Source organism: Morus notabilis, unplaced genomic scaffold (assembly GCF_000414095.1).
Source record: "Morus notabilis unplaced genomic scaffold, ASM41409v2 Scaffold257, whole genome shotgun sequence".
Lineage (NCBI taxonomy): Eukaryota > Viridiplantae > Streptophyta > Magnoliopsida > Rosales > Moraceae > Morus > Morus notabilis.
In genome coordinates this window covers 179814-199745 of record NW_010356831.1, presented here as the reverse complement: position 1 = coordinate 199745, position 19932 = coordinate 179814, and the positions used below count along the sequence as shown (strand labels likewise).

The window sequence follows — 19932 nt, the reverse complement described above, 5'->3', positions numbered from 1 at the left end:
TCTACTTCGAAGCTCGGCCACGTTGGATCCGCTTCTGGCAAACCGCATGCTTACACATGTCAAACCCCCGACACGTTGACTCTCCGAATCTACCGGACCCCGACAAGGTTAATTCTTAGTTTGTCCCGAACTTTAAAAACTCTCACTTTGTCCGTAAATTTTAAATTGTTCCCACTTAACCCCTTATATTGGAATTTTTGTTAAAAACAGATAGAAAAAAAAGAGTAATGTAGTCACGTGATTTTTATATTTGAATGTCTGTTAAAACTAAATGGATAAAAACCACATTACCACACTTAATCTCTTTTTTTGGACATGATTTTAATAGAAATTCTTACAAAACAACTTAAATGAGACTAATCCAAAATTCAAACAATAATCCTTGTCATAAGATAACACAAACATTCACATCAGTCAACCGTGTGTTTTTGAGTTTCAAATTTGTGTCCTGGTGGTGTGTTTCAAGTGTTGTAACCGAACTTCCACAATATAATGTTTTGACAAATTCGGGTTCGTCATATAATGTTTAACTTCCACAATATTCCTCATTAACAGTAAAAACACTTTCTACTTAGTTTCTTATCTGTCACTTCTCACTTGTGCATCCTACTTCCCAATTTGTAGGGACTTGATGGCAAGATGTGAAAGCTCTTAAACTTAAAAGTTGTCAAAAGATAAATTAGTATTACCAATTATAGTTCCATCATTTAGTTTTAGTAAATCCTATAATTTTCTTCAACGATATCTTAAACGTACACGCTATTTTTAGAATGTCCATATTTCCCAGCAAACATGGCACTGAAACCGAGTGGTGGTGACCACCATACAATAATCCAAATGACCCTATAATTAACAACTGTCTTGTTTTTTAATCTTGCAAATAAGGCAACTACATTTCTCTCCATTGGCGTGTAAACCAGCTAAAATTGCTGACATCCTCCTTTCTCCCCCACCCATTAGAAGTGGTTGAGCTGCAAATCTATTGTCCTCTAATAAACAAATTCCCCAAAACTTTTTCCAAAGAAAATTTTCACTTTCCTCCATTATTTGCCTTAAAAAACTCTCTAATTGAATCTTCTCTTTATTTGGTGGTTACAACCACTAACGTTTAACAAATATTTTCTTTAATTCAACAAAGCAACATGAGCTAGAAGCTTTCACTAGACCTTGATTCATTTTCACATTAAGTTTTGTTGGGAATTTTCTTTAATCCATGTCATTATAAACCAAATGTAACACTTTGCAATGGCGTCAATGGCATCAATAATAGCTAGTGTAAGATTACTCAACAGTCCAAGAAATCTGTTGATCAAGGATGAGAAGAACAATGCCGCAATCGAGTTGAAACAGCGACGCCTTTCGGTGATGGCAATTGGTAGGAGTACTCCACATAGTGTGGACAGCATCAATGAAAAGAAGGTGAATGGGATTAATGTGGGAGATAAATCCCCATTAGTAATAGGCAACAAAAAGAATGAGATTTTGAAAGATGGAAGTATAGATACACCTATACATGCATATTTGCTTGGACAATTTGTGGAGGACAGGTTTGTTTACAGACAGACCTTTATTATCAGGTCCTATGAAACTGGACCTGATAAAACTGCTACCATGGAAACCCTACTGAATTTGCTTCAGGTATATATGCTATGTTTTTTTATCATTAAACGTTACACCCACAATTAGTATCATATCATAACTTAATATCAAAATATATCCACAATGGATCTCATTGAAAAAAAAAAAATGTTACTTCTAATTAAAAAGCAATGAATGTGCAGGAAACAGCTCTGAATCATGTGGCAAGCTCTGGCCTCGCCGGGAATGGCTTCGGAGCCACCCGTGAGATGAGCCTCCGGAAACTTATTTGGGTTGTCACACGTATCCATATTCAAGTACAGAGATATAGTTGTTGGTATGTTATTTTATATACCCTATAAGAAACTTTTAGCATGCATTTTTAAAAAAAAAAAAAAAAAAAAATTGTCTTCTTCAGTGTTGATATAGAAGTAGAATTTGAATGTGTGTGACAGGGGAGATGTAGTTGAGATTGATACTTGGGTGGATGCACAAGGGAAAAATGGAATGCGAAGAGACTGGATAATCCGAGACTACCATACTAGAGAAATCATAACTAGAGCAACAAGGTAAAACAAATTTTTTTTTTTTTTTTCTTAATGTTACTATAATGAGAATCATATCAGATCAAATAGAATAGTACGAAAATTTAGCAAAATCGTACGAGGATTCGATGATTAACAACTACATAGTACTAGTAACGTTTTTTTTTTCTTTTTTTTTATGAGTTTTTAGCACATTTATCCGATGATTTATAACTACAAAGTAATAGCACGCGTTTTTTGTTGCTTAATTGTTCAACATGCATGACGTTCTTGTAGCACTTGGGTGATCATGAATAGAGAAACAAGAAGATTGTCCAAGATTCCTGAACAAGTGAGAGAAGAAGTTGCACCATTTTACCTGCGCAGAGCAGCAATTGCCACAGAAAAGAATGACAATGAAAAGATTGACAAACTCACTGATGAAACTGCCGAGAGAATCCGGACTGGTTTAGCAGTAAGTAGTGTGTATATATATAGATGAAACTATTAAAACTTTGCGTGTGTGCGCGCGCTCATATTTATATATTTCGCTGAATATATATTCATGCCATTGACTGAATTGTTTCATTGCAATTGCAACATCAGCCAAGATGGAGTGATATGGATGCTAATCAGCACGTAAACAATGTAAAATACATTGGTTGGATTCTGGAGGTACTTCTCAAATTTCAATAGCTTTAAATTCTTACAGAATTAAGCACAAAATAACATGATTTTGCTATTTTCGCGGTTTGCTTTTGGTTTGTAAAAAGAAAAAAAGAAAAAAGAAAAACCCAACAAAATGAGCACAAAAATGGATAGCCTTAGAGAAGGATATAACAATCGAATTCCAAATGATTTATCATTTTTCTTGTATCAAGTGACGTGATAAGGGAATTGTCATTTATAAATTACTAAATATATTTATGTATAGGAAGAAATCAATCGTCACGTCAACATTTGGTACTAGAACTTATCTTTTTTTGCTTCATTTTTTTTTTTTGGGTACTAAATCAGTTGTCATTAAGACATGATTTTGCTTCATCTTTTTGTTTTTATCTTTCCGACTTCATTTTTGTAAATAGTGAAAAGCCCAGCAAAATGAGCACAAAAAACGATGCTTTTATATACAAAGCTAACCATCTTAGATATGCCAATGCAGAGTGTGCCAATGATTGTGTTGGAACATTATGATCTCACAAGCATGACTCTTGAGTACAGAAGAGAATGTAGGCAATCAAATCTTCTTGAATCCTTGACAAGTCCCACACCAAAAGTGGCTTTTGAAGACTCAAACAATAACTCAATCAACCGTAGACCAGACATTGAATACACACACATGCTCCGCATGCAAGCTGATAAGGCAGAGATTGTAAGGGCAAGAACAGAATGGCATTCCAAACAAACTCATATATATTGATATATATATATATATATATATATATGAACCAAATCAAACGTGCCTAATTCTTCATTTTACTTTTTTTTTTTATTCTCCTCTCAGATTTACACTTTTTTTTTTGTTTGGTATTTGCAATTTTTTTTTCTGAGTTGTTGTATCATCAGGGCCATGTATAAATTTTTAGATGCACTTCCTGTTTGACAGTACATTTAGTAGAATCTTTATTAATGAGCCATGAAAAAAATTAGATAAGGGGAATAAATACTTCTTCATTCATGTCTATCAAGTCCCAATCACATTAAAAAATGGGGTTATAAAAGAAGCAGAAGCCTGCAAGTTTAACATTAGATAATAAATGAAATCAAGTATTTAAGAAAGGCATAGAAACTAGTGTCGGTTCCCCAATAAATAAGAGCAATCAATACACTCAAAAATATTTTGAAAAAAATGGAGAATTTAGCAGGTGCATGAATCTGAATTTTTACCTCTTATTCTTAATAAATACCCTTTTATTAGTGTAATTATTTAATTAAAAAGATGAATTAAAAATAAAGTGTAAAAATCATAACTCATCCGTATAGTTTTAAAGAGTGTTTGTAATATTACTCAAAATGTTTTCAACAAGCCCATTATGAGTTTAGTATATCCTGGGCCTGTAGTTCAATGAAGAAGTCCGTAGTTGCCAGAAGGGCCATGGCCCACATGAGCTCTATGATCTGCTATGAGCCTAAATCACTAAACTACAAGTCTACCATGCAACATCATTAGAGGAATTCTAGCCAAAACAAAAAAAACGGAAATAGTAAAAAATAGGCCAATATGAAAAGTTTAAGAAAGTATATAGGCCAATTTTTAGTTATAGAAATTAATAGGTCATAACTTGTCAAGTTATGGTTCATAACCAGATAAGCTATGGACAAAAACTGTGAATAACTTGTCAAGTTATGGTTCATAACCAGACAAGTTATGGACGAAAACAATAATTTGGCCTATTTATTAACTTATGTAAACTATTGACCTGTTAATTTTAATTCATCTCAAGTCTTGGCCTATTTTTCTCTTTCTCAAAAAAAATAAAAATCGTTAGATGAATGACTAAAGCACAAGTCTTGTAACATTTTCTTGAAAAATTTGCTTTACTTTCTTATAGAAAATATTAACTTATAAAACGGCATAATTGTAGGAAAATAATACAAAACTGAAGGGAAGTTAAGGAGTAGACTCCATAATTTTTTTTTCCTTTACACTGGAACTTTTTGTTTGTGCAGTCACTAATTAGCGATGGACGAATTACTTTGTCCGATTAAACTTTTTGAGTTATTTTATCAAACATCCAAAAAAAATTTGAATTGTCAAGATTTTCATAGATCACGTTTTCAACACTTGAAAATGCATCACGTGATACTATCAAATTTGACTCATTTGTAAAGAACTCATTTTTTTGAAGGAAGAAGAAGAAAAAAAAAATTAATAATATGCATTTTATATGAAAACAGAACTCCACGGTTCTCCCTCTCTTTTTGCTGAAATCATGACTGTCACTGTTCAAACGAAGGACAAAATAATGTATAGAAACAATAGTACATGGTGGAGACCCAACTACTTCTCCCCTTACCTTTGCAATTTCGTCACGTAACTACAACTACATAGATAGGATCTAAAAGTTTACCATCAACAAGATAGGATCTAATGTCCATCCAATGATTCAATGGGAAGAACTGTAGAGTTTTCACTTTTTAAGGAAGATAATTTATAAGGCTATTGAAAAACATATAATCAATTCAGCTCTCTCATTTGAGTCTTTAATTTGAGTTTATATGTAAATTTTTGTAAAAAAATTTTATCGTAGCAAAAAAATAAATGTGATTGTTTGTGAGAGTTTTTTACTGTAACAAACTGAAATTGAAAACTCAAATCAAAAAGCTAAAATATTTTTCTTTATATTACCAAGTGAGATATTCTTCATTTGGCTCGTTTAAATTGAGAACTTGAATTAAAAAAGTGAACTCATATGAGAGAAAACATTATAATAAAAAAAATTAAATTTGAGTTGTAATTCGAGCTAACAAAACAAAATCGGCCTTTATTTTTCAAGTCAAAACCCAAGATAAAACCATTGCTGCACTTATCAAGCTACCCGGAAAAAGAGAGAGGAAAAAAGAAGTACTAAACTAGATTATATATATATATATATATATATATATATATATATATATATATGCACACACACACATAAATGTATATACTTAACTATATGATTGTTAATATATTTATGGCATGTTTCAATAAGTTCTAGCCATATAAATTTTTCCCCATCATACTTAATAACGACCTAGCTATTCAGACAAACTAATTGTGTGTATAGGCCAATAGACTTGGAGTAAGTTTAAGTCTTCTAATTAATCTTAGAAAAAGACATGGCATTCCTAAGATATAAAAGAAGAAGAAATTAATGCAAAAATGCTGATCGGTTTGAACTCAATAAATCAGCTATTGTATGATTTTAGGTATGTCCCTACATAATAATAATACTCAGACTTTTAGGGTATACTGTGTCCTTGTCTCAGACAAGATCAAAGAGTGTTGTACCCTTTGCCCTTTTCTGACGGAGGAAAGTTCCTATGTACATTTCTTAGCTGTTTCATCATCAACGCCATGAAAATTTGCCTCACTGCGACTGCCTTATATATATATATATGCACACACACGTTGTGGAATCTATAATTCTCACTTTAATATCAAAAAATAAAACCATCAAAATTCGAATCATAATGGACGATACAAGCATAAACTCGGTACCTAATCACTTAAACGAGTTTTAAGTGGTCAAAAATTCACAGTTCAATGAATTAGGGATCAAAGGAGAGAGAATTTAGAAAGAATGACGGCGTCGGCCGGACAAAAATGAGTCCAATAACTAAACGCACTAGTGTCATTACGTAAAAGAGCATCTTCTAATAGTATTATTGTTTTTCATCATTTCACGTGTGTTTATGAAGTAAAAACCTAATAAAAACCTCTCTCAAACTCCGTCTTCTTTGTATTTGGCCTTCTTTTTACTCTTATTCCTTCTGAATTGTGATCATCGCGTTCATGCTTGAGATGGTACTACTTTTCGTCAATATTCATTGTCTTACTTTCCTTTTCTCGCAACCAAAAAAAAAAAAAAAAAGTACTACACAAAACACTTTTGACCTAGCTAATTAAGCCAAGAGAAGGGAAGGGCAAAATAAGAATATGACCCGCCATTATTATGTCCTTTATTCCACTTTTACATGGCCACACCCCGTATTCACGGACAACGTTTTACCCGTTCATTAAAAATGTGTTTGATACGAAGATTTATGCTATAATTTGAATTATAATGCGTGACTCGTTACAGTATTTTTTTATAAAAAATACACGTAAATTAAAAATAATTTTAAATTATAATTCTGAATTCGTAAACGTAATCAACTAGTTTGATGAAAAAAATTCTCATCGTATAGGAAAAGCCACGGACAAGAATATAACAATATATCATATATATCGCAGCCTGCATATAAGTCCAATACATTGCATTCCAATATTCGATGACAGTTGAAGAAGACATGTGACCCAGAATGATTATAATTGAATTGAGTCTCAATATCGTTTTCTCCGAGTTCTGTGATGTTTTTATCGATTATGACAAAACATATATACTAGTCATGATTTAAACCTATTTTATAGTTGTTAGTTTTCGTGACCACTCTTGTTACACTGTTTAATGCCCATTATTCTGGATCCAAAATGCTTGCTTTTTTTTTTTCTAATTACATAGAATCATTTTATTGGTAATTTATATTTCTGAATGTTAAATTTTAAGAAATATGCAAAACTGACACAACCTAATACAGATATGAAATTTAATTAAATCAGAATCCAACATTAAAAAACACTCTTTGTAGAACTCTCATTAAGAAATGCTAAAAGGATTTTTTTTAATGATCTTTTGCTATTATTATAAATATTGAAAGCGATATAAGTACTTTTTGGTACATAAAATATCAGTCAAATAGTTACAAAGTAATCTCTTCTAATCATTCTTCCCATCAAAAGATGCCCGTTCTAAGAGGTGCAATTTAGTTTTATTTCAATTATTTATAATATGCTATTTATTATGACATCACAGCAGACATACAAGTGTAACAAGTCTCAATCATGACTGTTTATGTGTTGGTAATTAGGCGAGGAACATCATTACGAATGTATAAAAGGAAAACCACTAGAAATGGCCAGGAAATCAATCTTTGATCCTGCAATTACTACTAGAGTGGAATAAAAGGTAACTTTTATATATATATATATTTAAATTTATGCGCGTTTAGAATAAAAATTTATATCATAATTTAAATTATAATTCGTGCATTATTATAATTTTTTTTTTTATAAAAAATACACATAAATTAAGAATAATTTAAAATTATAATTCTAAACTCATAAATTAAACGTCCACTTAAGATCGATATAGATAATTCCCTTGTGCCTAACTTTGGTTCATTATTATTTACTTCTAGATCAGATCAGCTCAACTTTAACAGATTCTAGACCTGAATATGAACCATCTAAACCAACTACACGTGAGCCAATTATCACTTCACAATTTCAATCGAAAATTGTGAGAAAAAAATGCTTTTTTTTTTAACATATTAATCAAATTTCAGTAATCGGACCAAGGTTAAAAACTTGAACAAAGTTTTGATGCTTTTTTGTCAGTTGATACTTGAAAGGAAAAAAGCAATGACCTAACTTTCAAAGGTCTAGATCGTCATTTAATCTCTTCTAGTGACTAAATTTGAGAATATATATTTACAGCTTAAAGTAATAAATGTACTTAATTTTGTCCTATACACAAGAACTTTGCAGCAGAAGAAAGCTCTTATTGATATTAATGTGTGTGTATGATTGGAAAGTTTTATGAGTAGGACATGTCATTTTGCTGCACGCAAGTGTTTTTAAACCAGTTCATTGAATTTTGAGAGTGTTTTTTATTATCAAAATTTGTATTAACATCTGGCTTAAGAGTGCTCGAAATAATGATTCAAAGTTAATAAGTAGATGTTTGGTTCATGAATTTAAAATTATGATTCAGAATCATTCTCAATTTACGTGTGTTTTTTGAAAGAAAATACTGTAACGAATTATAAATTATGATCCGAACCATAACACGAACTCTTGCAAGTCTAACACCAACCATCTCTTCATCTTTATCCTTTTATCTTCATCATTTTCATTTTGTTTTCTTATCCCAATTTATCTTCATCCATACTTCAATTAATAGACGCTTACACCAAGAAAGAGAAAGCTCCAAAAACTCCAACCAGAGTATCAGATGACACAAATTTTGACATAAACCTCAACTGCAACAAATGTTCCTTTTGACCAAAATACCTTGGATCTCAAGTTTACTACTATACTAAGATATCTTGTTTTAAATAATATTTTTTTTCTTGGTTTGTTATACCATGAATGCTTAGACGGTGATGGTACAAAAAGTTTGTTATCATTCAAGAACCCAAAAAAAAAATATAAAATAAAATAAAAAGTTCTAAAATTATATCATATGGTCCACAAGAGTAGGCCGGCTAAGAAGACAGGACAAAGTCCCAATTAGTGTCACCACGTGATGGTCACAACCCCACAAACTCGTGGCCCCCAAAAGGCCCCATCTTTTCTAAACATAAAAAAATCTGACACAAAACGCCGCACTGTAACACCAATAAGATTTTGCTTCTGCACCGTCAGATTAACTTCATAAATTTATGGATAATTGACATAGATAGTCACTAATTTATTAACAGATGAAAATTTAACTGTTAAAACTTTCACCTACCGAATAGATTAGGGATTATATTTGACAATTACTCTAAATTTATTTATCAAAAGGTTTTTTCTATTATTATTATTTTATGCTCTTTTTAGATTTTAATTAAATTCGCATTAAGTTATTTTGAATGTTAAGTTTTCGAATTCATCAATTTGTATTTTGTGGATAAATATGCAGTTAATACTAATTAAGCGGGAAGTTAAAAAAATTTGAATTAATTGTTATTTTCAAACTCACTTGTAAGATGTAAATGTGTTAATATATGTTTGGTTATAAATTTATCAATGAACTAAAAAAATAGTGAATTTTTTAATCTAAGAGTCAAAAGAGTAAAGGTACAAAATTTGATATGAATTATGAAAGCTTATTAACCCCAAAAAAAAAAATTTGATATGAATTTAAGATTTACAAGAACAATCTCCAACGCATTGAAAATAACAGACTTTTTTATATCAAAACTTAAAATTGAGGATAAAAAAAATCTGCTGTACATTAAAGGCTACGTGGCACGCTAGCGACACAACTCTCGAAAGGCCCAATATAGATCTGCCACAGTATATCCACCATGGAATTCTACGTGCGTGCACGTGGCAAGCAAGAGATTCTTTTTTTTTTTTTTTTTCAGGAAAGCAAGCAGGAGAATTTTTTGAATTATAATCTATTAACGGTTTAAAAGTAAACAAGGACAATCTATAAATATTAAAAAATAGTCTGTCACCTAGGTCGACTCATTCACCTAAGTATTTGATAAGGGAATTTATACTCTGATTCGAATCATAATTCATAGTTTATTATAGTATTTTTTCTCATAAAAAATACACGTAAATTAAAAATAGTTATAATCTTATGATTCTAATTCATAAACCAAACGTGAGAAAAGAGGCGTTTGATAAATAGATTCAGAATTATGATTCTGTATCTTAATTCATAATCAGTATTTATTTATAGTGATTTTGAATTATAATTTATAATTAGTATTTAGTTTGGATAATTCTGAATCATGATTCAGAATCTGATGTGATGTTTTAAATCAGAATCACTCATGATTCTAAAACTACCTCTATTCTGAAACCATGATATGAATCTAAAATTATGAATTATAATTCTGATTATAGAATCATGATTAGAATCACTCTGCTTTAAATTCTCGTACCAAACGAACCTTTAAAAATTCAAGTTGTTTATTATATTCAAATGCAACAAAAAATTAGACAAATCATAAGGGAAGGACACAATTATCATTCTAAATACCAAAATCTCAACTAGTATTTTATCTTTTCTAGCTAAATTTTAGAGAGTCCAATTACAAAAAAATGAAGTTATTATTCATTATAAAAAATGAAATTATTTAACCTTCTAAATGACAACGTATAGACACCCTTCCCCTCCAAGATGATAGATTTTGGGATAGGAGTTCAAATTCCATCAAATATTTTTAGTTTTATTTGATTTTTTACATTATTTTAAGGCTAATTGGTTTTTTAATTACTAATTATGGTTTGTGTTTAAAAATTCTTTTTTAAAGCTTTAATGACAGGCCAAGTCAGCAATTCTGTTAACAGACGGAAGTGCATTAAAAGAATATTTTGATCTGTTCTTTTTATAAATTAGAACGTGTTTTGAACTATTTTAAAAAAGTTAAGGGGCATATTGAGATATTTATAAAAATAATTCAAAATAAAACTGTGTTGTTCTTTTTTTTTAAAGAAAACTAGAAAAGTAATTTGGAGGTCACGTGCGGTTGAGGCGGTAAATAATTGGGACCCATCATGTGAGGCCCACTACCAATCCACTGTACACGGTAAAACACTCGAGGGATATGCGTCCGCTAAAAGACAAAAGAGAGAGTGCAAGTCACGCGCTTGAGTGAGGTGAGGTGGTTTGTTGGAATATTCCGTTGACGTCAGGCTGAGGTAAACTGAGTCTGCAAACATTGGCTTTTTGGCTGCGCCAGCCACCAGAGAATCTACTTCCCCTTTCAGATTGAGAAAGAAGCCCAGAACCTCGTCGTGTGGGATTTGGACAAGCAAAACACAAATGTGTATTTTCATTTTGGTATTTAAACTTTAATTTTAGTAAATCATTAGGGAGTTTCACTGATTGAATTGAAAAAAAAAATTATCAGTAGTATTTTATTTTTCAATCGTTAGATTTATATCATAAATATTTTTATTTGTATATTTTTTCATTTTTAATATAATGTGATTTTAATTAAATTTGACAGTTAAAAACTGATTCTACTGATAGAGCAGTCTATAAAAAAAGATCTCAGTCATTATATGAATTTTAAATTATAACAGTTTTGATCTCTGGCATTAATAAGATTAATGTATGAATTTTAAAATTAACAAAGATAATCACATTCTTATTTTATAATAACTAAAAATTTTCAAGAAATTCTTCGTCGGTTTAGTCTCAAATATCAAAACTACTTACAAATAGATGTTCAGATAGCCAAATGCATGTCAAAATTAAGAGTTCAAGTGCCAAATTAAATATATACTTATGGGTCAGCCTAAAACAAATATCTCTTTAAGATATATCTGCTATAAATAATGTATCTTTAAGATAGATCTGCTATAAATAATGTATGTTTCTTAGGCTAGATCTAATAGGGAAAAAAAAAAAAAAAAAAAAAAAAAGCCCTAGTCTTAGGTTTTTTTTTTTTTTTTTTTTTTCATATCATTAGCGTAGAATTCTTAGAAAAAGAAAAGAAAGATAAAACACATGTATTGTTGAATTCCATCAGAGCCTTGTATGATTAAGAAAAATATAATTACAAATTAACGAAATTCAATAGAACTTAACTATTAAAAACTCTCTTGTTAACAAAATGTTTTTTCTTACCCCCATCAATAATTCTCGATAGTCCTTCTAAATAGTTTGATATTGATTTCCTGATGTACCCCCTTTTTGATGATCAGATTTGTCTCTGTTTTGATGTTGAAACGCATGCGCATGCATATTGTCCTCAATAAAATCTCGTACGTAGAGGTACAGTCTTGGGGTAATTTTCGAGTGGAAAGGAAAAATTACCTTTTTATTTTATTTTATTTTAGAACCTATATACTTTTTATCAAGTTAGGAAATCCCACAAGCCATATATTCTTTCCTTTCTCTTTCTTACATCGCCTCTATTATTTATGGATTATTTGGGATTAAACTTTCAGCCCTTAAAAAATAATTATTAGAGAATTTAAGCAACAGATCATTTCATAATTTACTATTTTAGCTAAAAAAAACTTTCTGGGATCACTTTTTTTTTTTTTTTTTTTTTTACAATCAGATCATTTCATAATTTACTATTTTAGCTAATTAAAGAAGACAACTTGCAAATATAATTTACTGGGTAACAAAATAACAATAATTGACATATAAGAATCCAAACATTTTAAGTACTTTAAGAAGTTAGCAATTTTTCAAGAAAAAAGTATGTTTATGCAGGCTTATTATTTAAAAAAAAAATTAAAAATACCACTCAAGATGATAAAAACATAATGTTTATGTCAATCTACTAAAAAATAAATATTGTCATTCAATTAATAAATAAGAAACAAAAGGATATGATGCACCTATTTATCTAGAATGACATAAATAATAGGCATACACAAGACCATGATAAATTATGCATTTTTCTATATTATTTTTGTCATTATAAATAATTATATGTCATTATAGCGTTTTATTTCTCTTTATTAATTTAACTGACAATGTTTATTTTTTAAATGAAGTGACACAAATAATATTTTTTGCCATCTTGAGTGGTGTTTTTTTATTTTTTTATTTTTTCATTCTTCATGCTTCTAGCTTCCATGTCAGCTCGCGGCTTCAATTAGAATCGAAAATTTTTATTGAAAAAATAAAGCACAATAATACTTCAAATTAAGTAATACTGATACAACATGTAAGAACAATTCTAATAATTAAAAGTAATTAATAAGCACCATAAATATATAAGTGTGTTTAATTAACTTCACCTTTTTGAAGCTCGTACGCTATTAGTTTGGTGGAAAAAATGGTTCTAGCCTAAACATAAGTTGCAAGTAGCAATAATTTTCCAATGGTATATGTCATCCACCTTGAATATAAGCTGAAGGGCCAACAACAGGCAAAACGTACACATAACTTTATAAAAAAGTGAGAAAGGAAGAATATACAAAAAGAAAACGATAAAACCCCAAAAGTAAAGCAAGGACAAACGTAAATGAATATATATATATATACATATATATTTATAAGACGACATTTAAAAATGTACAATAATATAGCTCAGTTTTTAATAACGTGTTTGGTATGAGAATTTGTGTCATGATTCGAATTATAGTTCGTAATTCGTTATAATATTTTATCTCATAAAAAATACACGTAAACTGAAAATAATTCTGAATTATAATTTTAAATTCATGAACCAAATATACACTAAGTGGTTATATTTATATCAAATATTATTATTTCTTTATTCTTTTATTTCGGGTTTTTTTAATACAATATAAAATTTAACTCGCAATCTCCTTTAAATTCAATCCCATCAAAACCCTCCGTATAGTAGACGTTTGGTTGATGGATTAAAAATTATGATTCATAACTATTCTCAATTTACATATATTTTTTTTAAAAATATTATAATAAATTATGAAACAACATGAATTCACTAACTAAACGCGCACCAGATCAAACACTCTCCAATACTACTAGACCCTGCAAAAGTTCCGTGTGGTTTTGATTTAGATCTAACAGTAAAAAAAAAATGTGCATTATTTGTTTTACCTTAAAAAACCAAGCAAGGAGGAGAATTAAAACCAAACTAGGGTACGTGCGAAAGCATCAAGCAAAGCATAAAATGACGCAATATGAGAATAGGGATAGTAATCATTGTACTTCTACTAGTTTCTACTGTTTATCTGCTGACGTCACGCCTTGTTCAGCTCTTATTCATAAGCCCACTCTCGGCTTCCCAAATTCCAAGCGCGTGAGAACCAAAACAAACACGACTGAATCTGGTCATCCGAGAGATCCGGATTTTGATGAAGTTTAAGAAAAAGTTCGGCAACTGAATTTGCGGCGACTTCTAAAAGTGCTTTTATCATCGCTATCTTTTCTCAAACTCTCCTCTCTGATTTCGCATCTAAAGGAGAAAAGAATTTTTTTTTTTTTTAATATTCATCCCTCAAATTTAAAAAATTCACAATGATAAATAATATGTAGTTGAATTCAAAACTCCTAAAAATATATTTTTTTAATTCAAAACAACTGTCTAATTTTAAAGGGGAAATTATATTAAATTTTTAATTTTTTAAAGAAAATAATGTTGAGATTACTTCTTACTTTTAGAGTTCCCTTTAAAAATAGGAATTATATCACTTTACTCCTTAAAACTTAAAATGACACAAAACTCTCAGCGAGTTAATTATTATAAATTACAACTTTAGTATTTTCGTCATTGATGTGTCCGAAATTTTAACAGTAGCATTTAGGTGACTCATGCATTGATGATCAAAAACTGTTTAAAAAATTGATTGTTTAACGAGCGAAGTATCAAATTTACACATTATGATAAGGTTTGTTTTTATTTTAATCCTAATATCCTATCCTTGGGAAACTATTTAATCAAATCTAAAAACTCTTAACGCCAATTTAACTAGTAAGTGGCACCTAAAGAACGCCTGTAGGGCATGGTTGTTGAGCTCACAACGGGGAGGGAGTGGTCCTTCATGAAAGATCTATCTTTATAACACGTAAAAATAGAGGGAGTACTCATATGATATTTTTTTTTTCTATATAGTAATGGATGTATAAGATGCAACAATAAAAAATATATATATTTATCACATATCAATGTTACATATTTTTAACGTTGTTATATCAAATAAATGTCATATATCATACCTTCTACCTCTATAGGTGATACAGTAGGATCGTCATTCGCAAATGATCACTAAAAAACCCTAACAAATACTAATATTTGTTAGTTTTTGGACTAGCGGATAACATTGAAAGAAGAAATTTTGAAATGGGTATAATTTTAGTAGGATCGGTCATTTGGAAATGATAAAAAAACAAACCCTAAACAATACTGATATTTTATAGGTTTTGACTAGTAGATGACGTTTAAAGAAGAAATTTATAAGGGGTATGAAAGATAAGTTATAAGTAATGTACAGTAGTGAACAATCAAGTTTTTTATTAAGTCCCTTATTGTTATGTTTTCTGAAATTTAATATAATTTTAATGGGATCTAACAGCTAAACGATATGGCCATTATTTTGAATTCATGTTATTAATGGAGAATTTTACCATATGAATTGTTATTTTTATCTATCATTAAGAACTAATGTTTTAGGTGTTGGTTTAATTTTTAATTTCTGAACAGTTTGGTCTATGTTTGAAAATAATTTTGTATTGTCTTTTAAATTTCTAACATAAACACTCATAAATTAAACCATTGAATAGTTAACGGTTTAAGACTTTACTAATAGAATAGAAGTTCCCTTTTATAATGAGAAAAGTTAACATTATTCTTTTTATTTTTTTTGTCACTTTTTATATTCATTATTTGATACGTAAATTTTACTATCTCATATTTTATTTAAATAATAATATATTATGTTAATAGAGTCTATGAGTGAAATAATAAATATAAAAAATGACATAAAAAGTAATACTAGTATTTTTTTATATCATATTATATTATTACTAAAATTTACGTGTTAAATGATAAATATAGAATGTGATAAAAAATGTGACAAAAAAAAATAATGTCAACATTTTTATTTTATAATTGATGAATAGATAAAATTCTATTTCAATTGTTTAATTTATTTGTTTGATGGAATATTAAAGACATAAAAATTCGAGCTTTACCATCACTTCCCTAGCCCCATCACTTCTTGCCCTTTTTCTCCACCTCCACAATATCTCTCTTTCTGTCTCAGTCTGACACCGAATTTAGCAGACTCCTTTCTTTTTCTCTCTCTCTCTCAAAAGATGATCTGGTAAAAAATATTTTGGCAGTGAATAAAGTGATATTGGGAATTATAGGGCAACGTAATAGGTGGGGCCCCCATTTTGGTAGACGGTGATTGTACAGTTGCTCTACTGGCAAAAGAGAGGGAAAAAAAAAAAGAGTATTTCTATCGAGAAAAGATAAAAACTCACTCGGGCCCGTTTAGTTCGCTGATTCGAGTTTTTAATTCGAGTTGAGATGTGATTTTATGTGAGAGCTTTTTACTGTAGCAAAAAAGTTAGATTTGATTGTTTGTGAGAGCTTTTTACTGTAGCAAAACTCGAATTCTAAACTCGAATCAGCGAAATGAACGGGGCCTTAAAGTCTGTTTAGTTTGTGATTTGAGTTTTTAATTTGAGTTAAAATATAATTTTATATGAGAGTTTTTTACTGTAGTAAAAAAGTTAGATGTGATTGTTTGAGAGAGCTTTTTACTGTAGCAAAATTCAAATTCTAAACTCGAATCAACAAAATAAACAAGACTTTAATTATTGTTTTAAGTTAAGATATAATTTTATATGAGAATATTTTATTATAATAAAAAACTTAAATGTGCTTATATATAAATTTTTTTTATTATAATAAAACTTAAATTAATAAAATAAATAGAGCTAAAATTAACCCACATTAGCCCTGCTCATCTCTATCTATTCGACTTTCTAAAGTTGCTATACGTAACCTAGTCGTAAGATAACATGACTTTGAGTTAAAAAGAAGTTACTCGTACAAGGTTATCCAATAGTTCCATCCAAATTCAATTCACGGGCTCTTTTTTCCTAAATTTTTTTTAATAGATTATTTATCTATGAGATATATTTTTTGAGCTTCATTCTATGCTGTCTATGGTGTGTTTCACGGTACTGTGTTGATTCATAAATTTATTATAATTTTATTATTTAAAGTCTCATTTATTTTATCGATTTGAGTTTATAATTTAAATTTTACTATAGTAAAAAGATTTCAGAAACAGTCACATCTAACTTTTTTACTACAGTAAAAAGCTCTCACATAAAATCACATCTTAACCCGAATTAAAAATTCGAATCAACGAACTAAACGAGCCTTAAATTTTCAAGTTTTAAAGTAAAATTCACAAGTCGCCGTTTCTTTTAAAATTAACAAATTTATTGTAACTTATGTTAACTGTAACGTTCAACGTTTGCAACTTTCAATTTAAAATTCACAAGTTATCATATTTCTTCACACAATTTCAAAAAAGTTTTCTCCCGACAACATAAAATTTTCTCTTTTCCAAAACGATAGACTTTTATCAAAAGTTTCCCTTTTTTTTCAATTGTAACGATATATTTTTATTAAATTGGCTTTTTTTTTTGTTTGTTTGTTAATGATATACTAAGTAGTACTACATGCGTGATTTTATTCAATAAAAGCCCAAATACACGGTACACTTTATGTAAGATGCTAAGTAGTATTTTAATTTTAGCCCGGATGAAAAACATAATCTATTTGCTTTTTAAGGGAATTTCGGGTAGACACATTAGGATTTATCGAATTTATAGGTAGGGTAAACAAAAAGAATTGTGATGTTACAATCAATCAATAAATAAAGATTGACAATAGAATAAAGAGAGAAAAGTAGAAGAAGAATTGCGACGAGGAGTGTAATCGATCTTTTTCCCATGTGCAATTCATTATTGGGTTTAAACATTTGATACTTGTTTCATAAGGAAAAAAAAATGGAGAGACTTCTTAGCTATAAAAGCATTCATAGTTTATAGATTTACTTGTTTAATTAATTATATGATGTAACTCATAATTCATATGACTTTTGGGGAGATAAGTTTGGCGCTAAGAATTTTTTTTTTTTTTTTTTTTTTTTTTTTAACCTTTCTTTGTTTGGATGTGTTAGATTTTATAATTGAGGCGAGTCAAAATCCAAGAGCCAATATAGTTGTGGAAGAGGTGTTTTCAAAGACCATTTTCAACGTTTTCGAGACTCCTCGGAATATATCCATCTTATTCATTTACGTAACTTGAGCTTCTGCTTTGTTTTTTTTAATTTAAGTTAAACATACGGAGTATTGGGAAAATGCCAAATTTTTTGGGCTAACACAAGAAGTTGTCCAAGCCATGTCCCTTTTATATTATTCAAATAGTTTCTTCCGTATATATATATATTCGATCGATTAATTAACAACTAATTATTGCTAGTTAGTACAAAATGATGAAGAATAACCCCCAACACAAATCATGTGATGCCTTTGGGATGCTAATCATTCTTATTTAATGCCTTAACTCGCAACAATATTTTATTCTGGAATTTTATATTGTTATATTTCACGCTCTTTTGATGCACAAGAATATTATTGTACTTGAAGTACTATAGAGCTCTCATAATTTTATTGAAAATTTATCGTCCACAGATGCGATTTAAGACGATTGTTAAAATAGATTTTAAGGTTAAAAAAGTACGGGTTCATTTTAATTCAAATTTTCCCATCTTATAGTTTCTTCCTACATAAATCCTTGATCCTTCCTTTTTTTTTTTTTTGTTGTCATTGTGAACGTTTTGAATTAACTTGTTTACCAAGTACTTATCCATCTTCCTAACTTGATAATATCAAGCATAACTATACTTAGCTAATTATCTTTTTATCAAGAAAATAAAAACTTAAGATTAATGATCAAAAAGAGAAATCATAGCTGCAAAGAGATTTTTTAGGCTCTAGGTCGAATTGACATTTTGACTTTTTTTTCCCCAACCCGTTTTTGTGCTTTTGTCCCCAATATTTTTCAATTCATAGAAATATCGGTGTATTTTAAGGTAGGGTACTGAAGAACTCGAACAAAATTATTTTTACCATAAATAAGTTGGTGAAAAAAAAGACGAAGAAATTACTTACACTGAATTTGGTTCTTTGACATCTTCTGTGTGTTTTTTTTTTTTTTTTTTTTTTTTTTTTTTTTTGTTTTTTTTTTTTTTTTTTTTTTTTTTTTTTAATGGGTATGTGACAACTAAGAAAAATGGAAAGAAAGAAAAGACAAAAGGGAAGCAACAAGGAGATACAATAGTGTGTGCTTCACATACTTAGGAGAGAGAAAAGGGGGACCTTATCCTTCTCAAGATTGGCAGCTAAAAATTTTGTTTCACTTCCAATAATTTCTTATCTTGGTCTCTCCTTTGATAGCAAATGAAAATGATTATTTGGGGATCAGAAAACCACGTTTCCAATTTCCTAACCACCAAAGGAACTCTCCTTTTTTTGTCGAATTTTCACTTCCAAGTTCCTAAAAGGAGCTAACTTCCACTCACTTGATCACTATAAGATATGTGTATATAATTAACTACCTTATTGGGTAACAATGTTATAATAATATGAATATTAATCCCACACGACTTTAGTTACTTGAATATTTTGGATTGTTTTGATTTGATAGCATTGTATGGAGCATTGTCTTCTCCTTTGTCTTTGGAGTAGTTTGGTTGCAAGAGTGGATGAGATTTTTATGGAGCTCAAGTGGGTGCACAAAGGAATCTTCCTAACATATATATATATATATATATATATATATATATATAGATGATGATCATAGTTTTTTAACACGCGCCCAGCTC

At 29.5% G+C, this 19932-nt stretch overlaps 1 protein-coding gene across 1 annotated transcript; it reads left to right on the top strand.

Moving 5' to 3' along the window:
* Positions 1–1245: 1245 nt before the first annotated feature.
* Positions 1246–3522, top strand: LOC21393434 (palmitoyl-acyl carrier protein thioesterase, chloroplastic). Its single transcript, XM_024161978.1, has 6 exons — positions 1246–1638; positions 1782–1915; positions 2034–2147; positions 2400–2577; positions 2709–2777; positions 3265–3522. Exons 1-6 carry the CDS (start codon positions 1246–1248, stop codon positions 3520–3522), a joined length of 1146 nt encoding a protein of 381 aa, XP_024017746.1.
* The last annotated feature ends 16410 nt before the right edge of the window (positions 3523–19932 follow it).

Coding starts and splice junctions, on each gene's coding strand:
- LOC21393434 (XM_024161978.1), top strand. CDS start 1,246: ATGGCGTCAATGGCATCAATAATAGCTAGTGTAAGATTACTCAACAGT. Junction 1,916..2,033: donor GTACAGAGATATAGTTGTTG/GTATGTTATTTT, acceptor TGTGTGTGACAG/GGGAGATGTAGTTGAGATTG. Junction 2,778..3,264: donor ACATTGGTTGGATTCTGGAG/GTACTTCTCAAA, acceptor ATGCCAATGCAG/AGTGTGCCAATGATTGTGTT.